Source organism: Clarias gariepinus, chromosome 6, assembly GCF_024256425.1.
Source record: "Clarias gariepinus isolate MV-2021 ecotype Netherlands chromosome 6, CGAR_prim_01v2, whole genome shotgun sequence".
In the NCBI taxonomy this organism is placed as follows: domain Eukaryota; kingdom Metazoa; phylum Chordata; class Actinopteri; order Siluriformes; family Clariidae; genus Clarias; species Clarias gariepinus.
In genome coordinates, this window is record NC_071105.1 from 20,207,279 (window position 1) to 20,228,520 (window position 21,242).

The 21,242-nt window shown below is 37.5% G+C and overlaps 1 protein-coding gene and 1 long non-coding RNA gene across 2 annotated transcripts; one reads left to right on the top strand and one right to left on the bottom strand.

The window, feature by feature from the left end:
* Positions 1-37: 37 nt before the first annotated feature.
* mov10a (Mov10 RISC complex RNA helicase a) lies at positions 38-15,529 on the bottom strand. Its single transcript, XM_053499499.1, has 22 exons — positions 15,368-15,529; positions 14,982-15,081; positions 14,635-14,834; positions 14,120-14,361; positions 13,130-13,385; positions 12,210-12,350; positions 11,074-11,236; positions 10,815-10,966; positions 10,559-10,729; positions 10,316-10,463; positions 9,916-10,077; positions 9,711-9,814; positions 9,366-9,463; positions 9,193-9,291; positions 8,953-9,064; positions 8,740-8,857; positions 8,390-8,581; positions 8,244-8,306; positions 4,806-4,931; positions 4,452-4,540; positions 2,457-2,575; positions 38-450 (listed from the first exon to the last, which is right to left on the bottom strand). The coding sequence occupies exons 1-22, from the start codon at positions 15,484-15,486 to the stop codon at positions 392-394; spliced, it is 3,033 nt and encodes a 1,010-aa protein (XP_053355474.1). The 5' UTR covers positions 15,487-15,529; the 3' UTR covers positions 38-391.
* Positions 15,530-15,993: 464 nt separating this feature from the next.
* On the top strand, positions 15,994-19,503 carry LOC128526598 (uncharacterized). The gene is made up of 2 exons (XR_008360819.1): positions 15,994-16,084; positions 19,114-19,503. It is a non-coding gene; the product is annotated as an uncharacterized LOC128526598 (long non-coding RNA).
* The last annotated feature ends 1,739 nt before the right edge of the window (positions 19,504-21,242 follow it).

The following is a 21,242-nucleotide window of genomic DNA, read 5'->3' on the forward strand; positions in this document are numbered from 1 at the left end:
CTCTCAAATGCTACCTCTGATTAAGAACAATTACAGATATAAAAAGATATATAAAAGATTAACAATTCATTCTGAAAACAAGAAATCATGGAACACATACAGTAGGCATGACTTTGTGCGAAGTGCTTGATGATAATTAAGAAATAATGTTTAGATCTGGAACATAAACTGATAATCTTCAATTTACGACAACTTAATTGAACTAGGAAAAATATAATTTAAGAGAAAAACAATGTAAAACCATTTCACATTAAAGTGTAAAGGTAGTATTGATTATATAATTGGTTTGAACTTTTGAAAGTGCCATAACAGCAGTTTGGGGACCTGTTGCAATAGCCACCATTCAGTGTCTCACTGAGTGCAGGGGTTGATGGTTGATGTGTGAGAAGTTTTACTGTTCACTCCTCCACTCTGGATGCACATGCTGTTGCACTGCACTCTCTTCTAGTTCTACACAAAAATCACACATTTGTAATGATATGCATAACTGTAAATCATAACATCCACAACATTATTTGCATGATACAAGAACTGTGTGGCACTTTAGACTGGGAAAGACAAGCGTTTTTTTTGTTTGTTTGTTTGTTTGTTTTTTGGTGGAATAGCTAGTTCCTTTACTTGTAGTTTAAATGTTGCTTTCTATAACTTTCTATAATTCTGTAGCAATGTACAGAACTTGAGAAAGAATCTACTGGATATGTAAAAGAAGTGAAAGTGTTATGGCAATATATATAATATAACTGCACAAATTATTATTTAAAAAACTTTTATTATTATTATTTTATTATATATTATTATAACAATTATTGCACTTTGGTTCTAAGGTAACTCTATAGTCCTCATCCAAATGATGTCCTCACCAGAATCTATACTGCAATGGTGCTATGAAAAATGTTCTCCAAGTTAATAATATAGATAACTACATTGCAGGATTTTTGTGATATTATAAAATGTAAACAAGATAAATCATGTCAGATTGTTTGACCTTAAACGTTAAGGAGCAACCAACAAAATTTTATTAAAAAATAAATAGAGGCAGTACACAAGTGTACAAGTGTACATGTCCTTTTCTAATGAGAAATTAACCATATAATTTTAATTATATCTCTGTTATCAACATAGAGATGCTGACTAACCACCAATGAAGATCTTGCTTTTGAAGCCGCATGGGATCTCAGTGTATCAATCGGGACAGGGGTACAAAAACATCTAAAACATTCAACGTACTAAGACACATGGACATTACAAAGAACAGGGTGTCTCCCCAAAATTGACAAAAGCACAACAAGCATTAGGAAAAATGGTTAGGAAGGCTGACAAGAGACTTTATTTAAAAATATTAATTAAAATTAAATATTAAAGTAGCTGCGGGCATTTCTGACAAATACTAATCACTCCTACTGACAACAATATAGGGTACAAAGTATTAAGTGTATCTCTGTGTATCTCAAAAGTTTCATGGTCTTCTAAGGCTAAAGCAGAAGTTTTTGGCAAGATATGTTTGGCACAAAAACAAGACACCTTGTCTCCCACAGAACAAAGAACTGGGTAGCAGCATCATGATACGGGGCTGATTCTCTTCAGCTGGAACATGCATGGGGGCTCTAGACAAGATAAAAGCAATGGATAGCTCTGTGTACCAATCTATTTTGGCACAAAACCTGCAAGCCTTTGTTAGACAGCCTAGTCTAACGATGAAGAAAAATGATCACCATACACCTCGATAATGGCCCCAAGCACAAAGTTAACAAAGGAATGGCTTCAGAAAATCAATGTTTTGGAATGGCCCAGGCAGAGCCCAAATCTAAATCCCTTTGAAAACTTGTGCAATGACTTGAAGAAGGCTGTGCATGAGACAGCCACTTACATTTGATAGAAAAACTGAATAAAATCTTCCAATGAAGAAGTATAGTTGGTAAAAATCTTCCCTAAAAAGAGGAATATATAACAGGCAAAATGTGCCTTAACAAAGTATTAATTAAGGAGTGTGCACACTTGCAACCAGGTTATTGTAAGGTTTTTCATATAATTTTGTTGTTTGCTTTATCACAATAAAGTTGGACTGAGATCTGACATGATTTGTTTAGTTTTTTTTAATGCAATTAAGAGGAGTGTACACTTTTTGTAACCATCCTTTTATTCCTTATTGGACAAATCACTCTTGTCACCATAAAACAGTAAGAGCTGTTGGTTTGGTATGTTTTTAGTTCTGTCATTTAAAATGCATTAGTATTTGCTGTAATAGAAGTGTAGACTGAACATCATGAAACTCAGGAATATTGTGATCATGAGCACTACATGCACAAATTGACTTGAAAGCCATTCAAATTATTTTTATGAGTTAGCACTTAATGGTTTCTTCATAGTTTCTTTTTGTATGGTAGACTGAAGAAGAAAAACAGTTGGAATATTCATATCGATATATATATATAAAAAAAAAAAAACAAGTCACATACCATCTTCGGGCGTATGGATTTTTAAAGATGCCAGCCGAGTCACCATGTCGTCCTCTCCCTCAAAATCCCTGTAGTCGAAGCCAGTGTAACCATGCTCCTGTTCACAGTACTGAAGAAACCTAACGTACACACAGAGATCTGTCTGGCTATCCACACTTATACAGTATAGACTCATAGAGTCCAGTTTATCAGATACACCCAGTAGATGCACCTCTGTAGGTATATCATTACTTATAACAGTTGCACTGTTCCTACTGTAAGTGGATTACCAGCCTACACCATGCGCAAATACAAAGGGACGGCCATAGGACCACAGATAGGTCATGGACAGGTCGTGGTTTCTTCATGACCAACATGGTTTTGACAAAATGTGCAGTAACTACAAACTCGTATTCAAGTATTCATACCCTTTGAAGTTTTTTCACATTTTCAAGTGCTACAAACTAGAGCTGAAATGGCTGTAACTGGTCCCATTTTAGTTTTTACAGTAACGCTACAAAAGGTGGAAATGTTTATACAAGGCATGATATACTATAACACCATAAGGCAGTGGTTCTCAAACTGTGAGGCGCGCCCCACTAGTGGGGAATACAGGCATGACAGGTGGGGCGCAATGAACGGGAGGGAATTAGTGGAAAATAATAGGAACGTATCTATTCTAATTCATGCTTTTCTTTATTAATTTATTTAATCTTTATTTTCTTTATCAGACACTCGAAACTAAATAATGACACACAAAGAATTGGATCATTAATACAAGTAAATTAAAATAAATCCGAGAAAAAGTGGAACCATAGTGCAACAATAACGGTTTAACGTCGGCATGTTAATTCCAGAGGAACGATATATAAGGAAACATTCGGTATTATATATGTAATTTCATTTATTCCAATGTGTATGCTCATGTTTCTGTATTTTATCAGGCAGTACTAGTCTGGCATTTCTATTTTCCAGTGTGGTAACGAAGTTGTTTTTTGCTCCTTCAGGCGCTGAACAGAAGGGAAGATCAATATCGTTCTACGCTTTTTGTTGCTGTGCGGCATTTTGCGATGATCCCTAAATCATTCGTTGCGCTGTAGAGAATAATGGTGTTTATGCTTTTAAACATGTATAATTTAAGGCGGATGTAGCTTAAAGACAATGTAGAGAGGAAATACAGTATATGTGAATATCTTATTTGCGGGTTTATTTACGCAGCTATTGAATTCGAAGATGCGAATTTAAATTAATTTGTTACAATTTGTAATTTGTAAACCATAAACCTATGAATTTAGGTGGGCAATCTGTGGCGGGGGTGGGTTGGGGGGGGGCATTTTAGACCATAACACAGTAGCGTACTGTATATAGTGAGCATAATAACATCAATGGATACATTCGTTACATGGACCACAAATAAGCAGGTGATTCAGCACTATCAGCCTAATCAACTAAAAATCTAGCCGAAAGGAAAACATGATAAAGCCTATGTTGCGCTTGGATTCATGGTGGGGATGGTGGGGGCAGAGGAGAGACCCATGTGTGTTTTGTGTCTTAAACCGCTGGCAGCAGACAGCATGAGACAAAGTAGGAAGACACTTAGAGACAACACACCCCAGTCACGTTAATAAGCCACCTAACTTTTTTGAAAGAAAGCTCTAGATAAGTGATGAAGTAAGCCTGTTATAACAATTGCACGTGTATTTTATCTGTTTTGAACTTGGTGTTATTTGATCTTACTGGTTTAGAAATTGATATTTCAATAAATAGTAAACTTAGCCGTTTTCGTTATCATTTTGTTGACAAGTGGGGCTTGAAAATTCGCCCACCCCCTTAAGTGGGGAATGACAGAAAATGTTTGAGAACCACTGCCATAAGGTAATGTTTAAACTGCCACATCAGGTATACAGTAATTACAAACTAACATTTTGTATATACAGTATAACCTTTTTCATTATAACAAGTACAAATGTTTGAAATGTGTCCTTTATGATGATCATTTTTAATACTGAGTCCTACCTCTGCCAGATTGGATTCTTGCCCAGGATGACAGGGTTTCCTACCACAATGAGCAGAGCTTTGGCTCGGGTCATGGCTACATTAAACCTCTGTGGGAGAACAAAAAGGATCAAGGAAAATGATACACAAATCACAACCAACACACCAGTCCAACACAGTAAAGAAGAAAAAATCTTGTACACTTTTAAACAAAAACTTTAAGAAGAAAATGTACATACTACAGCTACCAGTACATTACTTTATATGGTTTACTACAGCTACCAGCCCATTACTTTATATGGTTTCCTAAACATTGGTCAAATAATGTCCCAAAAGTAATCTAATCAAATGATTCCGGGGCAAAAACAGGTCTACCTTCTCATTTGTGAGGAAACCAATGTTAAAATCTTGGTCCATCTTAACATAGTTGTTGCTGCTTCTGACTGCAGACACCATAATCACCATTTTCTCCTGCCCCTGGAACTCCTCCACTGAGCCCACCTGTGGTACAGAGTAATTAATATAATGTACAGTAGGATTCAGCAGCAATACTGAAATAGGCTGTTGTTTTCAAGTGATGAATGATACATTAAACAGATCCAGAGTGTGTGAAAAAAAGAAAAACATTTCCCACACTATTACACCACGTCCACCAGCTACACATGTTGACACGAGCCAGGTTGGGTCCACAAATTCATGATGTTGCAAGTTTCTCATGCTATCATCTGTGTGCCTTAGCTGAAATCAAAATTCATCAAACCAGGCTACATTTTTCCTGGCTTTCACCGTCTAGTTTTGGTGAGCATGTGCCACTGTCTGCTCTAAGCTGACAAAAGAGGAACCCAAAGTGATCTTCTGTTGTTGTGAGGCATCTGTCAAAAGGTCTGACATCCTGTGCCTTCTAATATGCAGTGGCTAAATGCTTGCCCCATCATCCGGAGATCGCGAGTTCGATTCCCGGGTGATGCTGTAACCTCTTGCAGCGAACGAGTGAACATCTAGAGTGAGGCATCTGTTAATGTGATCCCACATTAATCATGGATCTACAGCCAATCAGGGGCGTCTGTGAGCTCACACAAGCGGAAGAAGAGGATAGCGCTGTCCTCCGACTGTGTTATGGACTGGACTTCATGTTAATTTAAAGAATTTCTGTTATATTGTACTTTCAGCTGCATAACACACATGGTGTTATATCATCTCTATCTGTTATCACCCAAATGAGGATGGGTTCCCTGTTGAGTCTGGTTTCTCTCAAGGTTTCTTCCTATTGCCATCTCAGGGAGTTTTTCCTTGCCACTGTCGCCGTCACTCTTGTCTTGTTCATCAGAGAAATTTCATTCATTCATCTCATTATTATCTAGACACATTTTCCTCACACATACACAATTCATTATTATTATTTTATGATTATTATTTTATTATATACAGTGTATATATATATATATTTTTTTTTTTTTTTTTTTGAATTTTTTAATGAATTTCTTTCATTTTTGTGAAGCTGCTTTGAAACAATGACCATTGGTAAAAGCGCTATATAAATAAAATTGAATTGAATTGAATTGAATTATGCTGCCCCCAATGGTGTGTGAGTGAGCAGTTTAAAAAGACGTGGTTGGCTGGTGTCACGTGGTTCTGAGTGGTAGTAGTAGCCTTAATGTGGGAGCTTCCCTAGTGACGGGGGGGAGGAATTGGATACGACTAAATTAGGGAGAAAATGGGGGGGGGGGGGAGTGGTTATTTGAGGTACTGTAGCCATTACAACGTCAAGAATGTCCACTAGAGCCATTACTAAACAACTACCAGGCCCGTAGCCAGCCTAGTGCAAGGGGGGGTTCTTTTTTTATTTTTTAAAGTGGACCTTTTTTCATAGTATTTTGTATTTGAGTATTTACTCATTTTGTATTTCATTTTAAGGATTAAATACTGCATTTTAGTGACATGTGCTGGATTAGCTTGTCTGCTGGTATCATAATGTGCATGCTTTTGATGCACCAAAAATATGTACTACAATGTTGTCAAATTGCTTATCGAGATCACGTGCGACTTTTTTCACTCTAAAAACACACACACAGAGTTCAAAAGTTTAAAAACCACACAACAGAATACATTTAAGGAATTTTTACTGGGATATTATTAAACTACAAATTCAACTTCTCTCATCAACATGCTCTCTCATTTCTTTGTCTTTGCCTCTTCACTTTATTGAACTTATATAAAATATATTTAGGATTCAACGAATTGTTATTTATATAGTCTATTAATTAGGCGAAATATAATAAAATATGTTAAATTCAACCTTTAAAATCCCAGTCATATAGAATAATTTAATCTTTATTGGAATGTCGAGCATTTACAGTAGGCTATCATTTACATTCAGAACGTAAAGTAAAGAGGTCGAAATGAGGAATATAAACAAATATAAAAATATTACCAATAATTATCTAATAATAATAATATACAAATATTACGGGGGAAAGACGATCAGTTAATATACTTACAAGACTGTGGGATGAGTAAAAAATATTTTTTGTGGGCTTATTTTATTTTATGTTTTATGTAACAATTATTCATGATAAACTTCATTCGAATGCTGTCTACACCGCGTATAGACACTAGACAGCATCGCCTGTAAATATAATAATTCAATAAATTTACTAATTTAATATAATAATTTATTAATTCAAAATAAAATGTTAATAAATCCTAATACTATGCATGGTCAAGCAGGTTTGTTTACGCATTGAACTCGTCGTTCTTTCTTTTATTTATTTTTTGATAGATTAACATTATTTAACATAATAAATTCACAGATCCATCAGATAGGCTACTGTCTGTTAATGTTTATTTAAGATGTTACAGACTTGTCATAGCCATTCAGACTGCTCAAGAAAAGGCACAAGAGAACTATTCTGTGTGTGATGTGGGGTTGACGATTAGACAACTTGATCTTGAGGTAGTAACAGACTTACTCTGTTTGGCAGTCTTTTTGAACATATGTTCAATATTCTGCGATAATGACGCTGCTGCCCGCTTTCTCTTCCGTCTCTCCTGCTCTTTTCGACCCATATTATACACCGCTGGATGCCGCCTCACAGATTTAGAAAACATCAGTTGCTGCGCAGACTTGTCACATGTCGCGTTTTTTTTTTTTTTGTAAATTGTTTTGTAATAAATTGTTATTTTAAATATTGCCCAACAATTTTAATCTGTCTCAAAAAAAAAAAATATAATAATAATAACAAAAAATTCTGGACCTTTGGCAGTGGGGGTGGGTCGTTCGAACCACGCGAACCCCCCCTGGCTACGGGCCTGACTACACATTTTAACATTCGTTGGACACAAAACTGTACAGTATGTAAGTACGTTGGAAAAAGAACCTCAGCCTACCTCAGCTGAGTGAAAACGTATTTGGATGGTCAGGAACAAGCCAGGAACCACTAAGAAAGAAACCTGACATAAACTAGAAGCTGCACTGCTGCACACTGGATGAACTCTAAAGGAAGTTGTTTGGGAAAATCCCAGATCAGCAGTTACAGAAAAATACAAACGTATTTCGGGACTACCAATTCGGCTGGTAGATGTTAACATAACCTGAATATACTGGCCCATATCTGCATGCTTATATTTACTGCTCTGCTGCCAGATCACATAAATGCATGAATGGGTCGGGGTTCCTAATAAAGTCCCCACGTGACTGTGTAATCAACAACAGAAATGACAACTCATGACTACCAATTCAAAGAAACCTTCATTATTCAAATCATAATTAGGTCTCTAAATATAGTCTAGTTCCAAGAAAAAAAGCTGGCAAACCTTAATGTCTTTCCACTGATGTAGTTCTCTTACAGTTCTGAGAGCTTTCTGCATTTTCTCCACCTGGAAAAATATACAATTTTAAGTTAATGAATTGAAAATCTATTTGCATAGTAAAATTACCTACGAGTAATGAGTATTCTTACTTGCTTTCTGTAGGGTGCAATGATGCCAATGTCAGTGGCACTGAGTTTGGGGAGCCCCTTCTTTCCCTGACTTTGCAGGAGTTTTTTGAGGTAGGAGACAAGAACCTCTATCTCGCTCACATTGAAAAAGGATGGACTGTTTGCTTCTCTCTCATCTTTTCCCATCACCCCATGGAAAATCACCGGGAAGCCCTGATCAACAGCACAATGTCACGAAATTGAACACTCAGCACATGGTAACCATAATAACCCACAACCTTTACAGAAATAGTCACAACATAAACATAACAGTAGCCTGGAGCTTCTGGAATTTCTCATGAGAACTGCTACATAACTTTTGAATAGAGTACCTGTTTTGGAAGGTGCTCCCACTGACAGAAGGCCTCTCGCTGTATCTGATTTGCAAATACTTGCAGCTCATTTTCATAGAAAAGTTCATTAGGGATTTTTAGAATGGCAGGGTGAGACCTATTAAGAATAATAAAAAGATTAAACAACTAAACATTAATTTGCTTTAGCTTTGAATAAACAGAAACAAAGCCAAGGGAAAATGAATAGGGCACCTGTAGTTACGTAGCAACTTGGTGACAAAGCAACTGTCATAACCCTGGAGGCCATCTTGTTTCTTCTCATAGACGGGGCTGTCAGTCATGAGCCTCTCCAACAGTGAAACCCCTGTTCACCATCCATGAATAGTAAAAACAAAACACATGTTGGGTAAATGTAAAAAGATTAGCTGTTTAGATGAGTCTAAAGACTATACTGTATGTCTAAATATTAAGAGACATAATAGTATAAGTTACCAAGTCCATGTTGTTGTGCCAGTGGAGATCTAAGGACAGGGCCAAGCTGTTTAGGGTCTCCAGACAAAACCAGCTGTCCCTTTTCAGGATGAAGAAGACCTGAGTAAAAAGGATTTGAGATAAGACAAAAAACATAACTTTGTAATTTCTGTAAGACTTACATACTTACTTACCGGCAATTCCAACAACACATTCAGGTTCCACAGCTTGTCCAGCTTCATCTATGAAGATGTGTGAGAAGTGGCCCACTGGTATGCCTCCAGATACAAGCCTGAGAACAGTACATGCAGTAGCTCAAAAACACTACTATGTACAGTATCATGCTGAACGACTGTCATTCTTAAAGCTAAGACAAATAGAAAACCTTCTTTCGTTTCAACATTTTTTGTCACATTCATATCTGCACACAGTAGTTGTTTTTTTAGGTTCACCTAGCAACTACTAAGCAAAATCTTGTTTTTAAAGTATAGCTATGGAGCACTTTTACAGTGGACTAGAAGTTTTAGAGGGACTTTTACCTTCCTGCAGTGATGAGTGTGACCACAATGACAGTGTAGTCCATCAAAGTTTCCTTAGAGGGCGATACGAAACTGTCCTGACTTTCAACCCAGTTGCTGTATTTCTACAAACAGACACGCAATTCCAGAGATAAATTAAGACATTCATCACATCTAGATGACATTAAGACATCTCAAAAAACCATTATGTAGCACGAATACATACCAGTAGTTTATGTGGCACAGTACGAGAGTCTCTACTGCTGGCATAGAGACGAAACAGACGATGGGAATCCACAAATCCCAGTAACCTCTCACATAGCAGATCACAAGCACTATTGGAAGGGGCACAGGCCAGAAGATGGACACCAGGGCTAGATTTAATTACCTAAAACACACAGACAGGCCAACACACCATTGTTTTTAACAGTATAATTGTTTGTACATCATCTATTATACTGCACATATTATAATAGTCTTGTGAGACTAACCTTAAATGAAGGTTATACTAAAACATCAAAAGGTAAAAAGATTTACACAATGGATTCAGTTCCAAGGTTCGATACATGGTGCTGACTGATTTTCTAGCAACACATGTGTAATATTTGCAATACACTATAATTTACCTGCTTTATGGCCTCCACCATTGTGACAGTTTTTCCTGTGCCAGGTGGGCCAAAGATCAGGTATGGGGCAGGTTTATGCTGGCCAGACAAAATGTGTTGAACAGCCGCCTTTTGCTCAGGGTTGGACTCCAAATCTCGATTGTAAATCCTGCACAAAACAAGCACGATACTTTACATTGTATTTGAGAAATATATTTTTATTATCAACTGTATATTTTTATCGACAACTGTATACACTGTGACCTTAGCTGTGGCAATCCCGCCTGCCTGATTCCATTGAGAGTGGGAAACAATACATCTCCTAGCCTGCGGTCAGCAGCCAGCTGTACGGCACGATGCTTAAGTTTAAGTGGCAAACGATTAAAGCTGAACTCCACATTGAATTTCATATTGACAATGAACTTCTGTACAAGCCTACAGAACAAAAAGGGTTCAACTGTAGCATATAAATCCATGATATTATAAAACCAGGATCCTCAAGGCTGGATGCAGTTCTTACTTCTTCGAAAAGCCCAGTTTAATGCTCTCCAGCTCTACACGATGAACATAGCCCTTATACATAGTGACAGGTTGAGTCTTATTATTTGACAAGTACACATTCAAGCTATCTCCTCTTAACACTGATGGCCTGTTCTCTGCCACTCCAGGCACCTGAGGCGGAGAGAGAGCAAAAAAAATTTTTACACAAAGACAAAAACAATGACTGAATATTATACCAGTTACACCAATTCTTTGGAAATGGAAGAGTTGTCATTCACCTGCAGCACAAGCAGGTTTTTGTTAGTTTTGTCCTTTTTCATGGTCTGGCCGTACATATCATACTTCTTTATATCCTCCTCCATTTGAATCTCCTCTAGGTGTAGAACAAGATGTAAACGTTCAGCGTACTGCTTTATACACAGGGGCGACTCCAACACACCTCTGAGAAAAAAAAGAAAAGAAAAAAAAATGAAAAAAAATTCAATACGCAATGGTAATGCCAACGCTAGATTTAGCTCTAGCTAGGTCACAGAATATCTGTACTGTACATGTCATTGAATGTGTGGTCTATTAGATTTAAGACATGAAGAAAGTCTGCCGAACATTTGATAGCAGACATTTTTATACACTCATTATAAACATGAATGTCCTGGCAATACTGTGTTAGGGAGCATTAGGGATTTTCTGACACTTCTGTTAGATTGTGAAATTTCCCAGGTGTTTCTTACTTTGTTCCTTCTCTGGTCGTGTATTCTTAATAGGGCTGCACGATATTAGGAAAATATGCGATATGCAATATTGTTGTTGAATATTGCGATAACGATATTTCTTGCGATATAACATTTCCCTAAATAAATGGATTTTTATTATTATTATTGCCTATTTTTTAAAAATCATTTATATGTAATGATTATACTGACATAAACAGGTAATAGATATTCGTCTGATGTAATTAAATCCAATTCAGGCTAAAAAGAAACTATATGTCAAGAAAGTTGCAAATATTTAGACTTCAAAACACTATGAATGACTTAAAACCCTCAGCAGATATTCTGATTTCAGGTTTGCTGTTACCATAGACCTGCCAACACAATATGAATTACTTTCAAACATTACTTTTTATTTACGTGTAACCATACACTTATCAAGAGTGTCTTAAAACAAGAGCAGAAGAAATTACATACGATAAGTTTGTATTTACCATACAAACCTTGGTTATTTATTATAATTGAGGTGAAGTGTTCAATTAATGGTAATACTGATTTGAGGTCATTGCTCAGCAGTAATTACTCTAATTAATTAAGTGTGATTATACTACGAGTTTTTTATATTTCTTGGCTTGGGTCAATGAAGCATTGACTTCCTAAGCAGACAGAACCAAAGTTATAAATATTTCTAATTGACTGAAACTCACCTCACTCTGAGAAGCTGCTGCTGAACTGTGGGGGAAAGTTTCTCAATATCAGCATTCCAATGCTTGACCAAGTTCTTCAGGTAAGCTGAGTACTTATAGTCTTTTAGCTTCATAGCTGGTTTTAAAGCATTTGTCAGACTACTACAGAGGACAAAAACAAGCAAAAGAAAATCCAAGAAAATTTATTCGCAATAATGTATGATGAACACAAACATTCTAAAGGCTACTATAGTAAATTTTAGCACTGTGAAATGCCACTGAGTGTTGTAACACTTCATATGAGGCAGCTTCTGCCTCTCAAAATATATAAAAAAATAAAATTGTCAGTAAATAGTAGTAAAAAGACAACATTTTACGTGTCAAAGGAAAATTGGCTAGTAGAAATTTGTACTTTTTGCTAGATTTTATAATCCACACTGTATTTTCCTATTCCCGTTTTCTGTGATCATGTATACAGTAAGTCCCCGACTTACGAACATTTGAGTTAGAATTTTTCTCAGATACGAACGGACCTTAAATGTTCGAAGACCAGTCCCAATAGTAAAGCTGCCTCAATAGTGAATAATTCTAATTTCACAAAATTTACAAGACAGAGTTCACAGTCTGAAACAGGTCTGAGATTCCGTTCAAGCGCGCAGTAAACACCATGTAGCATTGTCTGACCCCTACGTCTACACCGGGATTCCCTTCGTGATTTGGAGGCGAGGTCTCACGAGAGTATAATGCGTGACTTGCAAGAGAATAATACGGAACCAAAACCTGTGTTCTGTTTTATATGCTTTACATTGTATATTTGTGTCAAAGGTGTACAAGACTCATTTTGTCGAACTTGCGAGCGAATCAGACTTCTGAACATGCTACAGGAATGGAACTCATTCGTAAGTCGGGGACTTGCCTGTACTATATCCCAGTAAGCTTACCTCTCAGGAGGCACACCCTCCTCCACCACTCGGTCCTTGGGGCGGTTTCGCCCTTTCTGTCTGGGTCTATACTGACTCGTTGGGCCCAGCTCGCTGCCGAGCTGAGTGTGCACCACAGCCTCAATCTCCCTCACAATGCAGAATGGTTTGGGAGGGTCCGAGGACTCTGGCTCAGGGCAGAACTCAAAGTACATGGTGGCTGGGAAGTAGCCATAGTGGTGAGCTTGGTACTTCACTTCAACCGCATAGCTCTCACCTGGCAGAAAGGTTTTAATTTAAAAATAATAATAATTCTCAGTTCTCAGCCCTCATCCATCAGTATACCAATTTCATTTTAGTGTTTTGCCCTCCACTATCATACCCACTTTAGTTCAGGTTATTAGTTAAATCAGGAGATAAGAAATGCTACAATGTGTGGAGCAGAGTGTCATCCAGGACCACTGGTGTAATACTTTATTGTATATAGAGGACAAGCAGGGTAGATGCTTATCAGAGAAAAAAAACATACCTAATAAGTATTCTTCTTGTTCTTATTATTATTACTATTATCATTAAAACCCATTCATGTTTATATGGGGAGGTTTTCTGTGAGGAGATGTTAATTTCACATTTTTAATAGGGTCTTGGGACTTTGTACAGAGGTAAAACTGTTTCTTTAAGTTTTCAATCACAGAAAATTTATTACAACAAAAACCTTCACAGTTTGGCAATAACATTGCAAGCTGCGATTTTTGGTTTGATATCTTCCAAGATTAAATGTATGGTTTAATTTAATGGTAAAATTAAATGCAATGTACATATTAGTAAAAAAAAAAAAGAATATTTATTCTTATCTTATCTTCAATCATGTATTATTCCTTGTGTAAAGTAGAATGGAAATTAAATATCATGTTAATATATTTGTTAATGTATTTCTATTTGATTTTTTGTTCCATCTGAATGTATACAGTAGTTGGTCTGATGTAGATCATTCACAATGACTTTTCTTACCTGGACAAAGAAGCAGAGGGGAAACCCTGCTCACTCTTCTCTCATCGACTAAAGTGAAGCAACGTATCCTGTGCAGTGCTGTGTAGAAGGTGAAGTGAATGCACTTTTGCCCATTATTTACGATCTGAAACCTCACTACGTACACTGTATCTAGAAGCTCAATGTTGAGCACAACTTTTCCGTTTATGCTCAGTGGAGAAGACGTGATCTCGATGCCTCCCTTGTCAGAGATAAGCTGTGGTCTGCAAAAAAGGAGAAAAACCACTGATCACTGTTTAAAATAAATAAGCAAACAAACAAACAAATAAAAAAATAAAACGTTAAACGTGTACATGGTCAAGACAGATTTGAGATACATAATAAAATACATATTTAAACATGAACTGAGCCTAGGTACAAAATCTGTGTTTTTTTGGTTAGGTCAAGATTTGTTCTTTGTGATAATAATAAAAAAAAGAAACAACAACAACTAATTTGTCAGAGCGTTCTCACTATGAATACCACAACAGTTTTACCTGTTTTTCCTGAGCTTTTTAAGGATATCCTGAGCCAGTCGTTTCTTTGGAGTAAGGACAGGGTTGACATTGGGTGATGAGGATGCAGCCCCCGGTCTAGAGTCAGGACCTGTGCTGTTTTCATGATCAGGTCTTGATCGACCTGCAGTGGGCCTTGAGTGAGTGCTGGATCTCCATTGGTCACAGTAGTACAGACGAACCTGTGTTAGAATTCAGTGGAAGTGGCATATAGATGAGTGTCTGTGTACGTAATTGAGAGAGAAAGAAAAAACAGACAGACAGACAGGGTAGACTGAGAGAGCAGAAGAGACTCAAAAGTAAGGAAGAGACACAGAAGCCAGACTCACCTGAGACTGGGCACGCAGGATAACTTTTCCCGGTTTGACACTGGCTTGGTTGAAGAACTGCAAGGCGTTAACCAACCTGGAAAAATTGGGCCCTCCTTCCCTATGAAACCAGACATAATCTTATGATAGTCCTGTCACTAAGCCACAGTCATTACAACATTAGTCATCATTAGTGCTGCCTAGTTGAGTCTCAAAGACACATTAAACACGGAATAAGTATGACAGGTTGTTATCTGCTGCAATTAAGCTGGATATCATACTGTAAAACCCAAACTATTAACAGTATTCTACTTAAGGTCTAATAATGCTGACACTTCATTTAAATGTCAAACCCATCCATAATATAAACAAGTCTGCAGAATAAACAGAAAGCTTCCCAGTGTAACCTTTTGAACTCGAAGTTGTAAATGTCTTGTAGCTCGTTCTTGTTCGTTTTTGATTTTCTTTCTCCCAAGAACTCGATGAAATCCAGTCCAACTTCATAAACTTCTCTGAGTGTAGGCATTGCTCCGGTATCAGCCGCTGCCGCTCCGATTCAGCTGAAAGACACCGAGCGCTTCACACAGGGCGGAACTGGCCAAGGGCTCGTCGGAGCGCAGCAATGGCATGGACACGGCCAAAACGAAGAGAAATCCCAGCACACACCTGAGAAGAAAGAGAAACGGTCGTGCACAGTTTGCGCGTATTTATGAATAGTATCTGTTTGGGTTATCTGTTGCCAACACAGAGAACCTATGGAACTTTATTTTGGTAAAAGTTAGCAAATTGCTAGGCTGTAATTTGTAGACGCTTCCCGAGCAGTCCTGACGCTACATCCGTTGATAATTCACATTAGTAGATTTTTAATATTATGATAGTCAACAAGCAAAAACATGTTTTAAATGTATTCAAGTTGTGCTTGTTCGCTTTAATAGATGAAGTAAATGTTAAGACATAACATAAGCTAATAATTCTATCTATAATAATTCGTTGAATTTGAACTTTCATTGAACTTTTATATGTGAGGTGCACAAGATGGCGCGGCTTAAATTAATTCATTTCGATTCTGTGCCGCTTTTAACATGAGTAGGATCGCGGGGGAAGTTACGTGCAAAAACAGGCTTGTATGTATTTAAGTAAATGCTCTGTTAATGTGTTGCGACAGCAAACTCAGCCAGACTGCATTCCGGATATACCTGCAGGATTATGATAGGAGGGAACATGTAGTGTAGTGAAGATGAGTGAGACTCTTTACAACCCTCCATCATGACTTTGTGTGTCTTCCATATAAATTTAAGACAATCACAAAGCAGTGATGGAACACTACAGATGACATCCCTTTCATGCTCAGTAACTGTTTAGAATGGTTCTTGTTTAGTATTTACTTCTTTACATCTTTTTTCCTGCACTGTCTTATCAGCACTATCTGTTCAAGCCTTTGGTCTCCCCAGTTACTGCTGTGCAGGTGTCAATGTGTTACATCAGTTCATTTGTAACTGTGTGCGAGCAAAAATGGATGCCCCACTTGTGCCCCACTTTTGTGGCCTGAAGGTGTACCTGGTGCCATTATGGACACCACATGGTCTTTTTGGGATGCGTGTGGTAAAAGGGGAGACGGTTCCACTTTACCATGAAGACAGTCCGGCTGATGCAGACAGCTGTTCTTTAAGCCTACAGTACCGAACTGGACTCCATATTAACTTAAACTCCATCTGTTATATTGAACTTCCAGCTGCCTAACACACAGTATGACTGCAAAACAGTCATCCCTGCTATCCGTTATCACCAGAATGAAGATATGTTTCCTGTTCGGTTTGGTTCCTCTTTAGGTTTCTTCCTATTATATCTAGGGATATTTTTCCTTGCCACCTTCACCTTGCTCATCAGGACAATCTAATCATTTAGATTCATACATATTTTCTCACATTTCATACCCATTTCTATAATTTTAAATGAAAATAGGTTATAAAAATAACCATTGTTAAAAGCACTATACAAATTTTAAAAAATAATTGAATTTATCAAAGACTTAGCATACAGTATGGAAACAGTGTTTTGACGCAAAGAAGTGTGTATGAATGGATAAAGAAGATAAAACTTTCTTAAAGAGAATCATCACTACAAACCTGAGAGTAAATGGCAGAATGTCAAATGGAAACATCCAACCAAGAAAAAGTTCAATCATCATATCATAATCATATATGTTTAGTTTTTTGGGATTCTCAAGGGCCAGAACTAGTACATTTATCAGGAAAACGCTTCAACAATCAACAGTGCTCATTAGAGTGAGATGCTTATTGAAGAGCTGAAGTCAAAACTTCACCGCTATCCAAAAGAGTTGTGCTCTTGCATGGCAATGCACATTCTGCCCACACTGTGGACATTTTGTTTTTAAGGTATTAAAGCATCCTCCTCATAGTTCTGAATATACTGTAGAATTTGTCTTTCACTTGTTTGGTCCCCTGAAAGCAGCTCTACAAGGACGAAAATTAACTTCTAAGAAAGAGAGCAATGCGTTCATGGTTTGCAGTTTAGCCTAAAACATGTTTAATGAGGTAATACAAAAGCTTGTTAACTAATAGACAAAGTACATCAGGGAGATTATGTCAAAAAATTATTATATTTTTTATTTCTAAAAGTTAATTATAATACGTCCTACAGCCAGAGCGTGGATAATTTTGGATGCACCCGCGAAGGTCCCCCAGAATCAATGAATACAATGAATGTACTATGAACTATACAATAAACAAATACAATAAACCAATTATACTGTAGCACTAAACACTACAAAATCTGTTGCATGGTAATGATTTGTTAATGACAAACTTGTTTAATGATCCTGAACAACAGTTTATTGTAGTAAGACTTATTTTTATTTCATGCAGAGAAGAGAAACAGGCAATTTAGGGATTTATTATTATTATTATTATTATTATTATTATTGTTGTTGTTGCTGTTTAATACCCATGGTAACCCCCTAGCCAGTTCTGTATATATATACTGTATATACGCAGTTTTGCCAGGTCACATGGTGGTGGGGTACGATTATCCAGTCTCTGCTTCAACTAGTCCCATACGTGCTCTGTGGGGTTCAGTTCAGGGGACATTGATGGCCATACCATATGAGGCACTCCAACCTCCTAAAGTCGACCTGTGACAATTCTGCCACAATGTGGTGGAGCATTATCATGCATGAACAGAAAGTTGGGTGTGCTGGCATAATTGGGGAATGATGAGTGTTCTATGATGTCTCTAAGGTAAGAACGTGCAGTGACTGAGCCATGTACAATAACCAAATCTGTTTTCTGATGCCTGACCATACTGTTTCAAACCCTGGGGACCATATTGACCTTAGCGTATTGCTCACCAGCCTTCCCCAGCAACGCTGACCCGACACTCATCAGTGAACAGGACGGTAGACCATTGCTGCATTGTCCTAGTCACATGGTCTTGTGCCCACTGCAAATGTTCACGGCGGTGTCTTGCTGTCAGTGGAGTCACCTGCAACGGTCTGGCATTCAAGAAAAAAACGGTGAAGTCGGTTGGGAATGGTTTGTCTGGAAATCCTAGTACCCCTTGCATCTCGTAAACAGGCCTGCAGCTGTGTGGCAGTTGCATAACGATGTCTGAGTGCGTGGGTCCTTAGGTACTGGTCACCGTTGCGGTCTGTCACTCGTGGGGCTCCACTCCTGGGTCTGTCATGAACTCTGCCAGTAGTTCTGTGTCTTGATGCAAGTGTGCTGATGACCCTATGAGACACACCAAGTTCACAAGCAACATCTGACTGCCTGCCACCGACCCGACAAAATGTTAAAATTGAAAAAGGTTGTCTTTTGGGATTGGCCTCAATATAAGGCACACCTGTACACAATGAGACCATTACATGGAAAACACTATCTATCTATCTATCTATCTATCTATCTATCTACTCACACTATATATACAGTATATAGTTTTTTTTCTATGTTTGTTTTTTGTTTTCATTTTACGTACATGTATTATTAATATTATATATACTCCAGGATTGACATTCACCTATTTTTATCAATATTATTAATTAATATGTTATTTTTGTAGGCTTAAAAGATTAATTTTATGATTCAATACAGATTTTTGTTTTTAACCACGTTCGTCTATTTTACATTAACTTTAGGTTTCCTACATCACCTACAATGCTGTTCAACTGCCTGCCAACTGTGGGGCTTGGGGAAATTTAGCCCGACCTGAAGTGACTAATATAGCAGCACTTTGATCTGTCCTAGTACCTGAAGGTGCTGTATGGTTTCCAGAAGCAAAATCATCTACAATCACTTTGACAAACCTTGGAATTGTGTTAAATTGAACTGTGGCAGGATTCAACTCAAGACAACACAATTCATATCTTCCTGCTTCAAAGACTTTTGCCATGTCAGTTTTGTGCACCACTGCATGCTGTAAAAGATGGACCATAAAATGCTGAAAATATTTGGCAATGAGGAAATGTCTGATATTGAAGTCTTTTGTCTTTCAGGAGTACTGAAATATAATACAGTATTAACTATTAGTTTGTGTATTTATCATTAACCCAAGGCATCGTCTGATATTGTTTTTATTGTTTATTAAATAGCCAGAGCTCTCCCCTGTAGTCTGCTGACAGTCAATCCCCAAATGTCGAAATCAGTTTGGCTTCCACCTGTAAAACTGCTGGTGGGTCCAAGGTCAAATGTTGTTTACTGGACAGAGTGACCTGATTTTTTTCAGTGGTGTGGTGATTGGCGGACGATAATTCAGAGGCTATATAGAGACAATTAACCAGGAAGAACTGTTAGGGTTTAAAGGTGCATTGTATAAGTGTTAAAGTATTAAAAGGTATGGGTGCCAAAACCTACCTCTGCCACAGACAAGAAGTTTATTTAGAGTTATCAGCCTGAAAAATAACCCAATTAACAACACCTCAGATTAGAGGTGTTATGAAGTCTTTACAGAGCATAAGTAGCAGACACATCTCACAATTAACAGTTCAAAGGAAATTAATGCATTTTTTTGGACGCCTTCAGCATTCCTTTACAATGTAGAAAAAAAATAAAAATCAGGAGCAATCATGGAGTTAGAAAGTGACCCCAAACTTTTGAACAGTTGTGTACATACACCGTCACAGGGCGCACCACCTTCATAAGTCAGTGTGCCGAAAGACATTGTCCTGTGTACATTGGAAGCTGTGCAAATGGTGCTATTTTGATCATGAGCGTTACCATGTCTAATACCTCTTTATGGACAGCAAATTATTCTACATGAAACTAGGCAAATCTTCCACAGAGATGTTTGACATGTTTTGGCAAGTTTATGGCAAAGCTTCAACGAGTCGTTCAAGGTAGCACAATCCACAACATTTCTGCCCTTGTTGATGTGTCAAATGGAACAGTTCAGGCAATCCTCACGTGTAATTTAAACATGCACCCCAGGTTCGTCCCCAGAGGAAAGATAACGTCAATGTCTGCCAAAAACATGTGTGTGATATATATATATATATATATATATATATATATATACACACACACACATAAACACATACACACGTTTTTTTTCTGTAAAGTAAGTCTTATTTTTAGGCAAATATAACCTCAGACAACCAAAAACATGTCATTTCTTTTTCAGTGTACCATTATTCATTCAACAAAATTTAATCCAAAAAGAAAAAAATATGAAGTTATTGAGCATTTGCTTATGCACAGCTCTGTAAAGGTCCTGGTGAGGTCTGGACTTTGATTAGACCATTTCAAAACCTTGATTATTTTTTTAAGCCATTCTGATGTAAATTTACTGGTGTACTTTAGATCAGTGTCCTGTTGCGTGACCCAAATTCAGACAAATTTGCTGCTAGAATACTCTGGTATACAGAGGAGTTCAGGGTTGATTGCAAAGTTGACTGCAAAGTGTTCAGGTCCTTTGGCTGCAAAAACAAGCCCAAATCATCAACGCTCCTCCCCGTGCTTGTCAGTGGGTATAAGGTGCTGAAATGCGGTTCGGTTTGTGCCAAACATGACATTGGACATTAGGGACAAACAACTCCACTTTGGTTTCATCTGTCCATAGAAGTGTTCTGGTTTGTTCAGATGCAGTTTTTTTTTTTTATGAAGAAGATGCTTTCTTCTGGAAACACTCAATCACCCACTCATCATCTATACTGGAGCCTATCCCAGGAGACTTCGGGCACAAGGCAGGGTACAATCCAGACAGTGTGCAAATCCATCTCAGGGCACACACACATACAGTACATACACTTTGGGCAATTTGGGAATGCCA